General features: G+C 45.3%; 1 protein-coding gene across 12 annotated transcripts in view; it reads left to right on the top strand.

The window, feature by feature from the left end:
• Nucleotides 1-18,158, top strand: part of DTNB (dystrobrevin beta) — a 230,396-nt gene that overhangs the window by 24,651 nt on the left and 187,587 nt on the right. For 10 of the 12 annotated variants that reach the window (XM_063330834.1, XM_063330842.1, XM_063330833.1 and 7 more), the window contains 2 exons: nucleotides 3,913-3,998; nucleotides 13,725-13,879. In XM_063330834.1, the coding sequence (XP_063186904.1) occupies nucleotides 3,913-3,998; nucleotides 13,725-13,879 (241 nt within the window). The remainder of the gene's footprint in view (nucleotides 1-3,912; nucleotides 3,999-13,724; nucleotides 13,880-18,158) is intronic. The other 2 variants (XM_063330840.1, XM_063330843.1) reach the window with 1 other exon arrangement.

Here is an 18,158-nt window from a genome sequence, read left to right on the forward strand (position 1 = left end):
GTTGTAAGGGTTAGCTGATGGTTTTAGTTATTCTGAGACAGATAACAGTAGAAAATATAGAATTTAAAAATAGAAACGGTCATGTTGTGGGGAGCTGGCTCAAAAGATTGAGGATTTAGTTAGGTGTTTTTCTCTCCCACTGCCCCAAGCCCACAAGTTCTGCCTCCGCTGGAAGCCAAGCGGCGCGCTCGATCCCAGCACGGAACTTCAGCTTCTCTTTCGCTTCCTCTGGCTGGTGCCCGGGATGAGGGAAGCTGGGATGCCTCCTTGTGCAGTGGGAGAACCAAGAACAAGAGGAGAGGCAGGGCCGAGGCTCCCTCTCCAGGAGTTCATCAACATGGCAGACATTTATTTAAAAAAAACAACAGTACACCTCTAGCGCTGGAGTGGCATCCCTGGGGTGGCTGTGTGCTTGAATGCACGTAGTGCAGTAGCTTCTTACGACGTGGGGCTGGTGGTAACACCGCGAAGTCATTAACATTCCACCAAACAGGTGCAGGAATCAAAGATTTGACTGGCATCTTCCCTGTGGAAGCATTTAAGTTAGAGCTTCTGTTAGGTGAGTAAGAGAAATGCTCTTCAGTGGGTCCACGGGGCACCGCTGATGCAGCGTGAGCCATCGTTTCTGCACTGTGGTGAGGGGGAATGCAGTGGTGTGATGTTCTCTGCTGCTCTCTCCCACAGAGCTTTGCATGGGTGTGTGACGGTTTGGCCCTGCTCTGGTTTTCCCGATCGCCTCTCCGGGCTTTCCAAAGCCCCTGACCCGTTACTGGCACCCCAGAGTAACGGCTCGTTCTCTCACCCTGTTTGAGTCTTTCAGAGACAGTTTTTTATTTCATTGTTTCTAGAAATCGCGTTTGATTTGACAGTGGGTTTAGTTGCTCCAAATTCTTTTTGATTGTCGGTATCAAACCCGTCTGCATGCTGGCCATAAAGCAGCGCGCAGTAAGGGGAGGGAGAGGATGACCAGCAAACGAGGAAGTGAGCTGGCGAGCCAAGGGGGGTGATGTGATGAGGAGGAACCTCGTCATCAGCCCGGCAGAGCTGGCAGGGGCATACGTGTACACATAAGGAAATCCCTGTGGATCAGCCCTGTGCAGAAAGCTCTTGTGCCTCTTCTGGGAAAGCAGCGTGACCGGGCGCCTCTCTGAAGCGGCTGTGCACCATTGCTGCAGCGTGGGGAGCAAACGGGGGGAAGTGGAGGACGTGGTGGGAGAGGTGACCCAACCGGAGTGCTGCAGCAGGGACCGATGGGGAGGGGGAGATGCCCTTTTCTGCGGGAGCGGGGCTGGAGTCCCTGGAGCTCTGCCTGGGGATGGGGAGGAGCCAGCTGGAGTTCAGTCAGGATTAGTGAGCAGACCGACGTGGACATCGTCGCTGCGGGCGCCTGCCGCAGACCGCCTGGCGAGGAGGATGAGGCTTTCTTCAGGCAGCTGGAAGAAGGCTGGTGTACGCAGCCTGGTCTCTTCTAAACAAGTCCCCCTGCTCTGTTTCCAACCCTGAGAACTCCATAGGAGTTTCAAAATCACACTGAAACTTTTGCCTTTCTTCCTTTCCACAGGGAATTCAGCAGATTGAATAGCATTGGTACAAAAATCGGTTTTGGCAAGTCGCTTACTCACTACAGCTCTACCAGATGGCAGAGGGAGGAGTTCTGGTGTTTTTTCTTGATTAATAGACAGAATGTCAGCAGAAGCAGGCCTCATGTCTGAAGGCACCATAAGATACCTTTGGAAGGACAAGGTTGTGTCCCGTGAGGAGATAGTGATGGCTCTAGCCAATTGTTTTTTCTGGACATTAATTCAAAGCTGAACTCCCTTTTGGGAGAAAATGAATGTCTATTGAAAAGAAAAGGGGAGTGGGGCTGAGACTCTACTGTCAGGAGACTGGAGTTAGCCAGTAAGAGTTGCTCAGATGAGGTGGAGGTCGAGGCTGGAAGAGGATGAACTTTCCAGACAATCAGTTTCAGATGCAGCCAAGTCTTTTTTGTGTCCTTTTTTTTTTTTTTTTTTTACACATAGAGGGAGCGTCAACTTATTTCTTTGAGAAACCTGTTTAAGAGAAAAGACAGAAACAAAATAGGATAGCTGAGATCTTTACCTTGTTAACTTGATAGCCTTTATATAGCTTGAAGTAAGTATCTAATGCGTTTAGTTTTCTCCCTTTGTTTGGTTTCTTCAAACAGTGGTTAAAAGGCTACTGGATATCAACAAAGTGATGGCCTTTGAGTCACCGTTCCTCTTCACGGATCTCCCTGCAGCTGTAGCTCCAGGAGGGATTGTCTCTCTTCTGTAGAGGGAATATTTGAAAGATGCTCCGAGTCTGTGTTAGAGAAATAGCATATTATATTTCGGGTACGTCTCAGCCTGAGAAAGGCTGAGAGCCTTTGCCTCACCGTGGAGTGTGAAATGTTACCTGAAGATAATATTTGCCTGTGAACTCCCAGGGTGAAAGGGGAAGAAAAGTTATTTGGTTGCTTCCTGATGTCTCCATCTGGCTGTTCGTCTGTCACTGACATTAGACCTTGTCACTACTTCAATACTGTGAGCCAATGTTTACTTCAAATAATTCTACTCTTAACACTTTCCAAGTGCTAGTCATGCAAGTACAGATGTTAAATGTGCATCTCGCTCCCGCTGAGCAGCACTCTAGAGTTCCCTAGATCTCTTCCAACACTCATCGTGTATTTCTCCCATCACTGTATTTCTGTGATAGTACAAATTATCTGTCCAATACATGTCACCTGAACTTATTTTAATTCTTCTTCTCCTTCTAGATGTGACTTTAACTTCTTGGTGGTTTATCAGTCTGTCCCACTGTTGCTGTTTATAGTTAAGGGTAGTGACTCAGGACACTTCTGTCGGGCAATAAGTTGCTCAGAATTCCAACACCTTTTACCCACGTTTACACACGTTTCTTTTGCCCTACACACCACTAAACCAATGTTCAACCAACTTCATGGTAACAGCGGATTTACACTGAGATCGCCACGCGGCGGTTGGCTTAATATGATATATTGGAGGTTCTCTGGCTCCGTCTTTGTTAACTATGAAAGACGGAGGAATTGAGGAGACGGGACGCGTGCCGTCTGGGCTGGGAGGAACTGTTACTGCTACCAACTGCGCTGTGCTTCAACCCAGCCAGCCGCCTTCGGTGTTTCTGGTGGCTTCATTCCCTCATAGCTTCTTTCATTCCCTCATAGCTTTCCTTCCTTACCTTTCTTTCTGGTAACAGGAGCAATGCACGTAGCTGTTTGTACGTATCATACGGTGCTGAATGGGATTTTTCATACTTTCCGTGGAGACAAATTCATTTTCTCTTGCTGATTCTAGAAAATGGTTCCCCAAATGTGCCATCTGTTCTGATAGCACAGCAGCTTTATTAATTTAAATTAGAATAAAACACTCTTGACATTATTCTTGTGCTATGTGGTATATTCAGGGTATCATACAATTTCTCCGTTAGCTGTCGAGTACTGTACTGGTTTTAGAATGAAATGTGTATTTGAACATCGGAGTTTAAATCAAGGAGTAAAAATTTAAAACAACTAGCAAAGGGTAGCAGAGGAAAAACTGAGATGTTTTACAGTGAACAAAAGTATTTTAATGGAAAAAATTAACACATTACTTTTTATGGGACAGTTACAGGATGAGCAAGACAAATGTCAGTCTCTCTATCCATGCATTTTTCATAATTCTGCAAGAAAATTTGATTTGTGATCAATTTGACTTGTCAACTCTTCCAATATATTAGAAATGCTAGTGTTGTCACTGTTTTAATGTTATATTAAGTACTTTTGGCAGATCTTAGCAGTTAAGGGAGGGCATTTATGCGTTTCCTTCCTAGGCCTCAGGTATCGTTGTTACTTTCCGTTCTATGTAGTAATTACTCACCGTGTCGTTTTCTTCACAGCGAGGGCCATGGGAAGCTGACGGTATTTTCAGTGAAAGCTATGTTAGCAACAATGTGTGGCGGTAAAATACTGGACAAACTAAGATGTAAGTATTTTCAAGCAAATCAAGCCACTGCATGAAATATTTGTTTCCATGCCTGGCCACGTATGTTTTACTGTACTAAATCCTGAAAGCTAACTTTTTTGCTTATTCAAGGATCTTTCTACTGAAATGAAGCTTGCTGTGTTCATGTTTTTGTTACGCGTGCCATCTGCTGGCCGTAAAACATACTGAGTTTGTTACCGGGAGGCTTTACAAGTACCTTTGTTTATTTTGAAATGCTCGGGCACTTCTGTAACTGTAAAACTTCAGGTCTGCCATTTCCCCCGTTCTGAGGATGCTGGGGGGCTCCTGTATCCCGCCTGCTTCAGCTGAGGCACGCTCTGCCTCTGCTCCTTCTGTAATTCCAGCTTCTCAGTTCTAATTCTTTAACTCTCTTTTTATTCTCTTTTCATCAGTTTTACTTCCTTTTTCTTCTTGTTTCCATGAGCCTTCTGCTGTATCAGTACAGCATCAGTGATACCCACAAAAACACATTGTTTTTGTCCTTTAGGAGCAATTCGTGTTCTGTAGGATGTACGGTTGTTACGGGTGTGTTTTTCTTTTCATTTCCACCCTGCAGAGCTGTGAAGTCCATCTTACTGTCCGTGCCCGATTGGACTGTTCAGGTCTTCTCATTTTCACCTCACACTAAATTTCCTTTATAAAAGTTATCTGGTAATAATCCATTCCTCCTGATCTCCGTGGTTGTCATTCCCTGTAAATAATTCTTTAGACTCTTCTACATCATTAAGCTTCTTTGCTAGTTTTAAAGCAAATGTAATAATGTGAAATACCAGTATAATGCTATAATAATGCTGAATTAAACTACATGACAAGGTCTTAAAGAATAGACAGTGAGAAAGCGTTGCATGCACGTATTAATGCTAAGGCTGCATGTGTTTAGTACCAGGAAATGCCGTTTTTTAATCTGGTAGTAACTATAAAACTCTCCAATTAAAAAAACCAGCCAAACAAACAAGCAAACCCCACAAAGCTGCAGGTGACTAAAGACGAGTGTTGAATAAAGGGGACAGGCACATATGACAGAGGATATTTAAGGCTGCTTAAGCGTTTTTAACAAAGGCATTACCTCTATAAAATATGCAAGATCAAATACTGGGGGGAAAAGAGACTATATCTCCTTTGGATTTAATTAGGCTCTGAGATTTGAGGAGGTTACAGTAGACAGAGGCCTGCGACCGAAAAGGAGCGTTATTCTTGAATTAGCAAGGCAATACTGAAACACATCAAGAAAATGGCAATGTGACCTTTTAGTGGAAAAGGCAATTAACCACCGGAATCAAATGTTATAGGAATCAGTAAACTTTTGATGTTTTCAGACAAGGAGCTAGATATCCTCTGGAAGTTATATTAAGCCTCAAGTTAATGGTTCAGAAGGTGGCTAGTTAAGATGCTTTCACCTTAGGACACCTTATTTAAGAGTCCTGTTTAACAGGTGTGTCTGGTCTTAACAATTACAATTTGTGCGTTTAATGTACTGTTCACTCTCCCTCTCTGTCTCTTCATAATGTCTGCTTTTCTTCATAGCATTTGAAGCTTCCTTTTTCTTTTTTCTTATTTTATTGGCTTCTGTTTCCTTTGCCACTGTAACTTTCTTCTTTATAAAAACTCGTAACTGATGTTCATGTATGTTGGAGAGAAGGCTTTTGACTGCTTTCACGGAATGGTGCTGCTGCTTACGGCCGTGTTACGTTCTGGTTGTCATGCCTTCTACTCGTTCTTTCCTCTGTCTCACCAGCTGACCTTCGGTTTGCTTTGTACTTCTGGGGTCTCTCCTCCAGTGTCTGCTCTCCCTTTTTCTTGGGGCACTTCTTTTGGAGGTGGAGCATCATTTGCAAAGGGCATGTGACTTTGCATTTGACATCTTTTTTTTTTAATTCAGTGTTAAAGCTCAGTTCCTCTCCTCGCCTTTTCAGTATGTCGCTCACGCTGACTTCCCACCACTTCATCTTTCTGGGCTACTTCTTATGATGGAGCACTAGCTGTTGACCACACCTATCTGAAACCTGGTTTTGGTGAGGGGTTTTGCTGTTCTGTCTGGTACAGATATCCCATAGCCCATATCTTATGGGTCAACTGAGAAAGAAAAATGGTTTTATCCGTAACAGTAACAGTAATGCTGATTTCCGCTGCTTTGTATGGTCATGGGACTTCCTTCACGTGCACCATCTGCTGGGGACACTCCTCTGTCCCTTCTGGATGCTCCTCTGTCCCCCCACACACCCGTTGTTGTCTCTGCTGAGTTGGAGAGAAAGGTAAAGACTGGAATCACCTCGCTATTATTCACTGAAACGCTCACGGCGCCATGCGCAAGGTTAGACACAGAGGCACAGTCTCGGTGTGTGATTAACAAAATTGTCGGGGAAAAGGGGATTTTTGGCTAATTTGGAACTGAGATTTTAGGAGTATAGGAGCTCTGTGCAGGAGGGAGAAGTGTTCTCTAAACCAGGACAGAATTAGGCTGTTGACTTTTCAGACAAGGCGGTAGGACAGCGTTCTGTGGAAGGTGGGGGAAAACGGGAGACTCGGGGTAGGATCTTGTAGCCCTTGTGAGGGCAGGGGAGAAGGGGGAGTGTGTCGTATTGTTAGCTGAGTAAGTTTCTGAGTATCACCAGAACTCAAGAAAAGTAATAAAATAACTGGACAATTAACTGTTGGCTACCTGTCTTCCCGAAAACTTTCTAAGGGGCAGGGGAATGGGAAGAAGAAAACGCCACACGAAGTGTGGGGAGGTGTGGGGAGCTGCAGGCCTGCGTACCTGACACGTTCTGGGCAAGCTGTTAGTAACAAAGAACAGCATTCGTTGGCACAGGGATAAATGAGATTTTATTATTGTGGAAAATGGCTTTTGTGAAGGGGATGCCTTATAAAACCACAGGAGTTCATTAAAGGAGGCAAAAAACCCCAAACAGATGGACAAAGGAGTTCTGGCTGACACAGACTTCTTGGATTTCTGAAAGGCATTGAAGAACATCCCTTATTAAACACTTAGAGACATTTAAAGGTTTGCTGAAAGGGATGAAAAGTAGGTAGAAGATTGGCCAAAAGGAATCAAAAAAGAGCAATAAAGATCCCTTTTGTATATTGAGATCGGTGGATAGTGCTGGACCTGGACTGGTTTTAACACTGTAGTTTTCCAGATCGTTTATGACAGTGAAAGGTGACAGTTTGACACAGAGTCAATCAGTGTAGTAACAGCTAAAACAGACCGAAGAGCTGTAGTGTCATCTGACAGCACTGAGTAACCGGGAAGTGAAATGGAAGGTGAAATTCGCTGTGAATGTATGCGGAGTGGTGCGTGCTGGAGGAGCGGAGTGCCATCCTGGCAGGATGCGCAGAAAGGGGAGCTAAGGAAGGCCTTGCTCAAATGACAGATCTTGGAGCTCTAGTTCTAAGAAGACGTTGACACTCTGTTTAGTAATGGCTAAAACCATGAAATGTTACGGAGGGGAAGGACGGGAGGAGCAAAGTGGAGAGGAAACGGCTCTCTATAAACCCATGGTGGTGGTACGCTTTGGATGAGCACTGCGCTGGTACCCACGTCTGGCTCTCTGCCCTGCCCACTTCTTTTCTGAGAAGAACAACAAAGATCATCGAAGGCAGAGAAAGCTTTCTGTACAAAGAACAACTAGGTAGAGCAGGATTCTTCAACCTGGAAAAACCACGGTGGTGAAAGGATAACGTTCTATAAAATCACAAGCAACGTGTTAGTGAGCAGAAAGAAGCTGCTCCTCTCCCCTTCCAGCACAAGAACTCAAGGGCAGTGGCTGAAATCAGCAGTGACAGGCTGAAACAACAAAACCCAACACTTCTTTAAGCTTTACCGAAGGGTGTTGTCGGTATCAAACGTTTACACCACTCGATTAGTCCTTCAACCAATTTCACTGAAGGCAATTTCATCAAAGGTTGCGGGATGCAAAGGTGCTGTCAGCGAGTGGAGGGATATTCTGGGGAACGTGCTTGCCTGAGCCGTCTGCTGTGGGGATAAACAGGCTTTTGATCTGATCTGCCTCAGCTCTTCTCTTCTTTATTGCTGCTCCTGATGGTTATGAATGTGCTGTCTGGTATTTTTCCCTTTCCTGACTTTCCCACCTGTCTCTCTGGCTGCTGACCCATTTCATCGCTCAGCTGCTTCTGTTTCCAGTTTACTGCTTGCCCCGATTCCCCTCCCGGCCCCGCGCCACCTCCGCTCCCTTTCCCAAGCAGGCTGGCAGCCCCGGCCCAGCTGGAACACTGGCCTTTCTGCAAATCCGGGACATTATAAATACTTTTTTCTCTCCTCATCTCATAATGTATATGAATGATAGTAACTTGATCTCTGTACCTGCATATGTACAGGCTTATTTTTTTTTTAAATTCTGAAAATGTGAGCAAATGGGGTGTTTTTCAGTCTGTGCAGTGTCTGGCAGCGCATCCGAAATGGGAGTTGTTCAATGGTACCACTTCGCTGTCTCTGGAAAAGAGACGTGATGCTCCTGGCGAAGGAGTTCCTTTGTGTGTTGTGCAAGGCGGGAGTTGTAAACCCAGCCTACTGCCACGGGCTTTATGACTTTTGTCGTAGCTTTTAAGCCAAAGAAAAGCCATATAAAAATGTCGCATTTTGTGGATTCGGCTGACTTCATTTTGGCATTCAAGTAGATTAGTTGTGAAGTAATTAGTGCTTCCTTTATGTCATTTCTGCAAATAAATTGCAAACAGAGCTTTGAGTAAATCAAGACTCCATCCTGCTCATTTTAAGGGCTGTCCGACTTCCCTAACGCCCGGCTCTCCCTGCGTGGTGCTCCTGGGCTCCCTCGCCTCACCAGCTCCTCTTCTGCCTCTCACCATCTGGCTCTGATAAGCCTCTAGCGCTTACTGAAGTTCACCCTAAAATTCATACAATAGTGTACACTAAATACTGGGTTTCGGATAATAAAGGCCCTGAAAGTTAATCTGCTGTAGAGGAATTGGCCAGATTGTAGGGTTTTGACTTGGGGGAAGAGAGTATTTTGGTTTTTGGAGGAGTGGAGGTCAAAGGGGAGTTACTTATTTTGGATGAAAGCGGTAATAATAATACGGGGTCTGTTGTGCTATCACATCTATTCAAACTGACCTTGCTCAGTGCACGATTTTATACAGGCTTTCTTACATCCCCTTGGTTTATGAGAAACGTTAGGAGTTGCCACAGCGTCTGACCCGATAGAGGTAAGGTGCTGCAGCGTCACGTCCCCAGCCACCAGTGCTGAGGGTGCGCGTGCGTTCCCAGCAGGGACAGAGCCACGCGGATAACACAGACCGGCAACAGCCACGCAAACGTCAACAGCACCAGCCGCCTGGTTCTGTCCCCCTTGCCTGGTCAGGATGAAAGCCTGTTAGCGCCATAAATGTATACGTGTGTGCACATACCTGTGCCATATGGGTCCCTCCAGTGACTGGCCTTAGATGCTCATCTATCTGGTAGCTGGTTCTTGGAGCCTCTTTGATCCTTTGGTCTCTCTAGTATCTGTCCCAGACTTAGGACCTCTCTGATACCTAGCGCTCAAACTCTAATCGCTAAATTTTCCTCGAAAAGCATCTTCGTAACCTCCTTGTAGGTGCTTGGGTGGCGTTATCAGGTCTTCTCAGTGTCTTATCTTCTCCAGGCTGAACAATTGCTGTGTCTCAGCCTGTCCTCACAGCATACCTGCTCCAGCATGCTGACCATCCTTGGAGCCCTCTGCAGAGCTCTCTGCAGTTTCTCTTTCATATTCTGTGATTCTCAACAATTCTCTGATTCCGGGGCATCCCAAAACTGGACGCGGTACCTAGAGGAGGTCTAACAAGCGCTGAGTGGAGGAGCATGATCACTTCCCTCTACTGGCTGAGCTCTTCTTCATCCAGCCCAGGTTGCTGTTGGCCACCTTTGCTGCCAGAGCATGCTGGCGGCTCATGTTCGGCTTGTTACCTCAAAACCCATGGGAGCCTTTCCAGCAGAGCTGCTCCCCAGCCAGGCAGTCCCCAGACTGTGTGGCAGCCAGAATCTCTTCCTTCCCAAGGGCAGGACTTTGTCCTTTTCCAATTTCATGCAGTTCCTGCCAACCCGTTCCTCAGCTGGTCTAGGTCCTGCTGGATGGCAGCCCTTGCCCTCAAGGGTATCACCTGGTCCCCCAATTTGGCATCAGCTGCAAACATGACAGGAGTGCACGCTGGCACTTCTCCCCCATCATTGAGAGACACGTTGAACAGGACGTGTCCCAGGACAGATGCCAGCAGTGGCCTCCACCTTGAATTTGACCCATTATCCACTACCCTCCAAGCCCCATCATCCAACCAGCTGCTTGCCCCTCTGGTTGTTCACCCATGTGACATCCCAGGTTGGGTACTGGAATATTGGGGAAGGGGGGAAATAATAAGCCTTGCTTGAGCCAAAGTGAATGATACCTACAAATCCAGTCATCTTATCGCAGAAGACAGTCGAGCTGGTCAGATGGGATTAAGCTCGGTAGATCTGTACTGACGAATCCCGGTCACCTTTGCTTTCGTGCGCCCAGGAATGCATGCCAAGAAGATTTGCTCCATGATTTTCCCAGGAGCCAAAGTGGGGCTGACTGGCCCATGTTTCCTTGGATTGTCCTTTTGACCTTAATACATGCTTTGGGTTAATGCCAAAAAAAACTCTACACACCACCCCAAAAAGCACCGTCAAACTAATTCATCTGTTAAATTTATTTTCTTGGCTTTTACTGATACTAAACCCAGTATTTAACAAATATTTTATGAATTTGTATGATAAAAATTGACACCTTCATAGGAATTGTGAGATGCAGGATACGCCTGAGGTCAAGACCCTAGAAAATGAGGGTGCCAGGTTTGTGTTGCTTTGTTTTCAGCTTAGTCAGAGAAATGGTCGAGCATTCAGCTGAGACTGTACAGAGCATCAGGCAAAGGCCCCGACTGGAAAGCCCAGAAGAGTCAATTTTGGCAGTTATAAGCAGCTGAAAAAAGGCTCTTGAGGGAACTGTTGAGCAGGTTTAACATGGTATTATGGGCTCTGTTCTGAATTCTACTACAAGGATTCAAAAAAAGGAAATTGTAAGTTAGGCAAGTGCCATTTTACGTTGGTATCTTTGGAACTGAGCAGTGTTTTCTGTAGTTCTAAATTTGTGATTCTGTCTGGTTTAAAAAAATACATTTATAGCACAGTAGCATTAAACTGAAATTTTATATGTGAATTAAAATATAAATACCTTGTAATCAGGAAACTTTATTAGCCCATGCCTGTTGTGACCCTGAGGTGAGCTCTGGAGAAATTACACTGTTGGCCCCTGTGTAGCTCGAGGTTTTCTCTTTGAGGGTAATTTACTGCCCTTTACAAGGGCAGATGACTCTATAATTATATCCTACTAATCTTTATCTTTTCCAATTTCACTGCTAATTTCCCATGTGGAAGTTTCCTGCGTAAATGAGTTCAACTTTACTTTGACCATAAAACCCATTTTTAATGACTGTGAGATATAGGTTAGTGGGGTTTGGGGTTTGTGTGGGTTTTTTTTTTTTTTTTTTAATTTATCCTTGATAGAGCCTGTTCTATTTTATCTCACTTTCAATTTATTTCCATAGCTTTAATTAACTTTCTCCTTAAAACCGTTTCAATCTTGCGTGGTGTTGAGTTCAGATTAATAGACTGTATTTACCCAGAAGATTTCTGGCCTTTTTTAAATACAAGTACTGTCATGTTCCAGTCGTGTTCTACCAGTCCCACCTTGACAGATTTATTACCAGACCTTCCGTAGTTCTGGAGTGATTCTGACCTAGAATGGATTAGGATCCTGGAAGTTCGGTGCTCTGATTGGTTGTGGTTGTTTCCACACTTTTCATTTGCGTGCAGGGATGTGTCCCCAGCCCTGGAGGGGTTCAAGGCCAGGTTGGCCGGGGCTTGGAGCAACCTGGGCTGGTGGGAGGTGTCCCTGCCCAGGGCAGGGGGTGGCACTGGGCGGCCTTTAGGGTCCCTTTCTGTGTCCCCAACCTTTCTGTGATTTTATGGTTTTGATCCTGACTTTTCTTACACATTCAACTTTCAGGTTAGATTTAATTTTTCCGCTTGGATTAATTTTCTAAAATACAGTGGTCCCCTCTGACCCCCGTTTATCTCCTTCTCTCTCTCTCTCTCCTTTCCCCCATTATTTCTAATATGCCTTATGAGATGATTCAACGAGGGCTTCCCACCGGCAGCTCAAGCTTGTCTCTAGCCAGTGATACAAATTCCAGATACCATTATCACCCTTAACGTGGCTTCTTCATGAGCCCATTCATGCAGGAGAATGGAATAATTTCTCTGGTTTACTAGAAATAGGCTTTTCTGAAATAATCTTTTTTTTACGGACCTAGTTTTGATAACTTAAATTAAGCTTATTTTCTGTCAACGTATCCCTTTTGATGTTTAATTACTGATGGTGTCTTAAATAACCTCATAGCTGATTCAGTGGCTGTTTAGTGAAGAGTTCTGGTACCTGTCACATCTTGGAAAATTTTAGGTCTTACTAATATTAGTGTTCTTATTAGAGACATCTTCCTTTATGGAGGACTCTGACTCTGCAAGTGTATCAGAGACCTGGTTTGCTGTTTGAGAGATGCATCTTTTCCAAAGAGACTTTTGATCCCGGGACAGTTCAGCTCTGTGTGTGTGCAGCTCTCCTGATACTCTACGTACGTCATTTGCACATCGTGCCGTCTGCACATCTTCCCCTGTATCTTTCCCTTTCCGGAGACGCGAGAGCCGGGCGCTCTGAGTTGGTGGCGTGGAATGGCTGGAGCAGAGGGGCTGGAGCTGAGCTCCAAGGGGACAGAGGGACCCCGGAGCAGGAGGCTCAGGAGACGCCCTTCCATCCACATGCCCACCGCTGGCTGAGTCCCCATCTGGGACTGAAAATACCTGCACAGCTGCCCTCCCCCTGCCACCTTCTGGCACCCTCCCTGCCTTTCCTCTTCCATATGCGCGCGGGACTGCTGATCATCCTGCTCCATCCTCTTTTTGCTTTCAGAAATATGTTTAGCCCCGCACAGCGAACTAAAAAGCATACCTGGTCTCATCACGAACACTTTTCTCACGTAAGGACAGAAGTTCCTGTTCTAGCTGGTCAGTGTGTGCATGGCATTCCCGCTAGACCGTTAGATCAGATTTCTCCTTCCCCGTCCACTCAGCTGCGTGGCTCCCGCGTTTGGCCCTTGGGGTGGAGGTCACTGCACCCCCCTTTCTCACCCCTTTCTCCCCATGCTTTCTTCTAACACCCTGTTATTAAATTAAACGCTTCCTCGACCTGCACCACATTTGCCCAGAGTTTTGCCAGTTTTGACTTTGTGATTCTTACAACTTTTTTAAATTCTAGGAGCCTTCTCAAAGGATTTTACCTGGTTTTGTTTTGAAGGGGTGAACGTGTGTGACGTGGTGACATGTAATGTTCCCTAACTTCTGTAATGCCCCCCAGCCTCTGCTTTCTCGCTGTTACAGTTTGTGCACTGGCAGAATCTTTGCTCAAGACGGGGTGAGATGGGATGGAGGCAACAGGAAGATTTATATCATAGCATGTTCGAATACATTCATTTATAAATTTTATCTTGATAGCAAGCAATAAGAAATTATGTTCAGAATAAAACAAATTTCTTGGGGTTTAAATGGGTTGAAATATTTTTTTTTTCTCTTCTGTACTAAGCACGTATTTACTGTAGGGTTTTATTATATTTTTCTTACAGATATTTTCTCTCAAATATCAGATTCAAATGGACTAATGATATTTACAAAGTTTGATCAGTTTTTGAAAGAAGTTCTAAAGCTTCCGACAGCTGTGTTTGAGGGGCCTTCCTTCGGATACACGGAGCATTCTGTACGGACCTGTTTCCCGCAACAAGTAAGAGAAAACAAACCAGGACGTTAGTGTTGCTTGTTAATACAGCGCTGGCGTCTGAAGTCCTCCGGCTGCCTTGGCTGTAGCCTGTATGGGCTCGGGAGGGCGGGGGGTTGATAGTATACACTGTCTAACTTAAGCACTTTTAAGAAAGCCTGAATAATTTAAAATAATGCATCTAGGTCTTGAGCAATTAAAGGATTTTGTACGATTTTAGTTTGTTCCACCTCCTTGAAGGGATGCCGTTCCCCATGAGAAGAACGGCAAGGATGACCTGTTTCTTTTCTAAAACACGAAACACAGCACTTCTGCTGTTTTCCCTTGATGATTTCTTTTTAAGCTTTCTCAGTGTGTTAAGAGTATTCGTTTCCACAAATCACTTGCTAGTTGGTTGGTCTGTACAAAACACACCTTCTGTACCCAGCGTTTGGTTTTGAATCTGTTTCACTGTTGGTTATTGGTATGGCTGGTGTTTCCAAAATATTTCCATTACATGTAATGTTTGGAGTAGATGTTGTAGTAATGATCTTAAGAGCTTTATATTTCTTTATACATTTTAGTTGTAATTTAATTGTTCCAAGAATTTGTTTCTAACTTGAGATAATGTAAATAGTATAAATAATCCTTAATTCAACTGTAAACATGAACATAGATAATCTTAGGCCTAAAATGAAATGTTTAGACTCTGGTCAGGATTATGTTCTGGAAGAAATATTTCTGAAGTATTTAAATTTAGAATTTATAGTCACTTTTGCTAAATTTCAGTTAATTAGCGATTCGTATATTTGAAATACAATGGAGTAGGAAACAGCCTTTTAGGATTTAGGAAACAATGAGGGCTCCAGCTCATCTGTTACTGAGGACAGAGTTTTGTTTAATAAATAAATATATTTTTTTCCTGTTTCCATACCGGCTGAGGCATTTGTGGGCCGTCCTAGTTTCCACAGACATGTCGCCCTTTCTGTGTTATGTCAGTGCAAGCCATTCGTACACATAGGGAAACTCATCCCATCAAATCCAATTTCATGTAAGTGGCACCACAGTTGACTGTAAAACCTCAGCATCACTTCAGAGCTAGAAAAGTCGGATGTTGGATTCTATGTGCTCTTCTGCTGTCTGCAGAGGGAGTGGGGATGGAGGTTTTATTTTGTTCAGAAGCCGAGACTCTGGAAGTGACCGTTTCTCTCTGGCCCATAAAGAGAGGCTGGTGTAGGTTGCGCGACTTGGACAGTTGACTGAAATGACTAAGATACTTGATGCAAATCTCGCCATGGTAGCCAAGTCGGGTGCAGTAACTGCCCATGAATAGGAGCCAGCAGTGTGCCCAGGTGGCCAAGGAGGCCACTGGGGAGGCCCCACCTCGAGGGCTGTGTCCAGGTTTGGGCCCCTCACGCCAAGAAAGACCTTGAGGGGCTGGAGCGTGTCCAGAGAAGGGCAATGGAGCTGGTGAGGGGTCTGGAGCACAAGTCTGGTGAGGAGCGGCTGAGGGAGCTGGGGGTGTTCAGCCTGGAGAAGAGGGGACTGAGGGGAGACCTTCTGGCTCTCTACAGCTCCCTGAAAGGAGGGGGTAGCCAGGGGGGGTCGGGCTCTTCTCCCAAGGAACAGGCCATGGCACAAGAGGAAACGGCCTCAAGTTGCGCCAGGGGAGGTTTAGGATGGATATTGGGAACAATTTCCTCCTGGAAAGGGTTGTGAAGCATTGGAAGAGGCTGCCCAGGGCAGTGGTGGAGTCGCCATCCCTGGAGGGATTGAAAAGCCGGGCAGACGTGGTGCTGAGGGCCATGGGGTAGTGGTGGCCTTGGCAGGGTTGGGTCAATGGTTGGACTCAATGATCTTGAAAGGTCTCTTCCAACCTGGGCGATTCTATGGCTCTAAGATTTGCACGTGGCTCGCCTGCAGCACATCTTAGGCCTCTGCCTTTGTCTCCCGTGAACAAGAAGGTTAATTGATTCCTATTGATTCACTTTTAGAAATTCCTTTGCTCTGATTTAATTCAGCAAAACACAATCCCTAGTGTAAGGCCAGGTTTGTAGAAAGCAGTAATGTTTTTTTAATTAATCCAGATACACGCCGTACCCCAAGACACTTCTTTCATTTATTTGAAAACATTGAAACCTGGGAAGTAGATGAATAACCTGTCTGAGATTTTGTTTCATTTCATTTTCTTATGCCTTCCGGATTTGAAAATAAGCTTCCGAGAGGTACTTCCATGATGTTCTCCTGTTACAGCCTATGGTTTTGCTGAAGTTCTCTCCAGATGGCACTGGTAAAGCTGTGGGGTTTCAGACGTTGGGGTTTACACGATGGACACGTAAGCTACATCTGTGCTGGTTCACTCAGCTGTGCCGTGAGCTGTTCTGGCCTCCTGAGGCCAACTGGAATAGTCTAACCACAGCCATGCTATTGAACTCTCTTATTCCCTCAAGCAGGGTGGTTACATGGAAACTGGTTATTAAAAATGATTCCTAGCTGATGTTAACACCTGATCTGGCTGTTGGAATCATTTGGGAGATTGAGCGGTTGAACCAGACACGGGTTTAACAGCATAAAAGCATGCATGATTGAGTTTTAGTGCCAGGAACATTCCCTCATGTTACTTAAACTACCAAGAGAGAAAGCCTTCCTGGCCAGCTGTGGTTCCTGGCTGTTCGTGGAGGTCCTGGTTCTGGGGGCCTCCTCTTTGAGGTGCAAAAGGCTAATAATTTACTGCTGTTGGAGTGGCGAAAGGGCAATTAGGCAAAGAAGTGTCAGTGGCTGTGTACACTCCACAACTCTGCTTCATTTCTTGGGTCGCAGATGGAATAATTCAACTTGTTGCCCACACAAAATGGAATTTATTGGGATGCTTTTGGCAAGAGCTGCATTCTTTGTGATGGCTTCCAGATGCATAAAGAGCTTCCAGTAATAGTTTAGTATTCTAGGTCAAGTGGGGGCTTCCACAGATGTAAGATATCATGTCATACTTTTCTTAAGACTTATGTTCACTTGGCCACAGTCCCATCTGTTTGTCGTGGAGATGCTGCGTCACCGTGACATTCTGTGCCTTAATCAGAATCTTCCTGTGTTTATGGCACAGCCTGTCCTGTCGCTGCAGAGGTGTGTCCACGTCGTGCCTCATTTACAGAGCAGTTTAATTGCAGTGTTTTTACTGAGCTGAGAAGTTCACTTCCGAGTCTTGGGCGCTTGGCTTCTGTAGGGTCAAACTGCAGGTTATTCTGTTGAAACTCGGCAGCGTGAACTGCAGAAGCGGGCATCGATTTGTCCATACCTCGCTCATGTGAAAGCTCTGCTAAAGCAAAGCATCGGCTGCCTTAGGCTGAGCTGAACTGCCCGCACAGGCTTAACAGTGCCAGGGGGATGGTCAGGGTGTGCAGCCTTGTTAAAGCCAGTAATAAGGATATATTTATTAAGGGCAGGGTGGTCTTGTGTATAAAGGGAGGTGTGAGCATGCTCTGATAGAGCTGCAGTTTAAGCATCGGATGCAGGACAGTTGGGGCTCTAAGGCAGGGTCCAATACCCAGCTGCTGAGCTCAGCATAACTTGGTTTGATCACTGCAGAGTTAAACATTGCGTATCTTTGTGTTGGCTCCGGGGGTGTGGGTTTGTGCCAGTATTTTGTGGGGAAATAGATGCAGTAACATCTTGTTGGAACAAGCACATTGGCAGTGTAACAATAAAACCGGCTGAGTTTTTGCTGTTGAAGCAAGCCTATGATACTCTAACTAGAAGAGTAGCGTTGCTCTAACCTGCCACTGCACCCGCCCGCAAGAAGATCTGAGCCTACAGGGCTATAAAGACAAGTAGGTATGCTAACAGCAACTAGTAAAAACAATTACGAAGATAGGGTAGAGAGTGAGCAGGTGATTACAGAAAGTATCTGGGCAGAAGTGTTTGTTCTCCTGGGGAGCATTTGACCCTCATGACTGGTTGTGCCTTCACATTTACTAATTTTCAGTTTAGGTGCTTGGAGTTTGGAACCTGCTGGCAGATTATTTCGGTTTGCATCGCAAATGGTGACTGAGTGATGTTTTTGTGGTTGCTCCGTGGTTGGGTTCTGAACCCAGTAGGAGATGTTAGACCAGCTACAAGAAAGGGCTTTATCTAGGCTCCTTCTCTGACACATTCATCACTTCCAGGAGACTGCTGTTTGCTTTCCTGTCAACTCAGCCATCACCAAGAATGCCTGTAACCAGACGGACAGGCTGTAGCAGTGATAATGCTGCCTGATTCTTTTTGGTCAATTGGTTGCAAAATTTCCTACCTGTAACACTGAAAAAACCCC

This window comes from Chroicocephalus ridibundus, chromosome 3 (genome assembly GCF_963924245.1).
Source record: "Chroicocephalus ridibundus chromosome 3, bChrRid1.1, whole genome shotgun sequence".
Classification (NCBI taxonomy): Eukaryota; Metazoa; Chordata; class Aves; order Charadriiformes; family Laridae; genus Chroicocephalus; species Chroicocephalus ridibundus.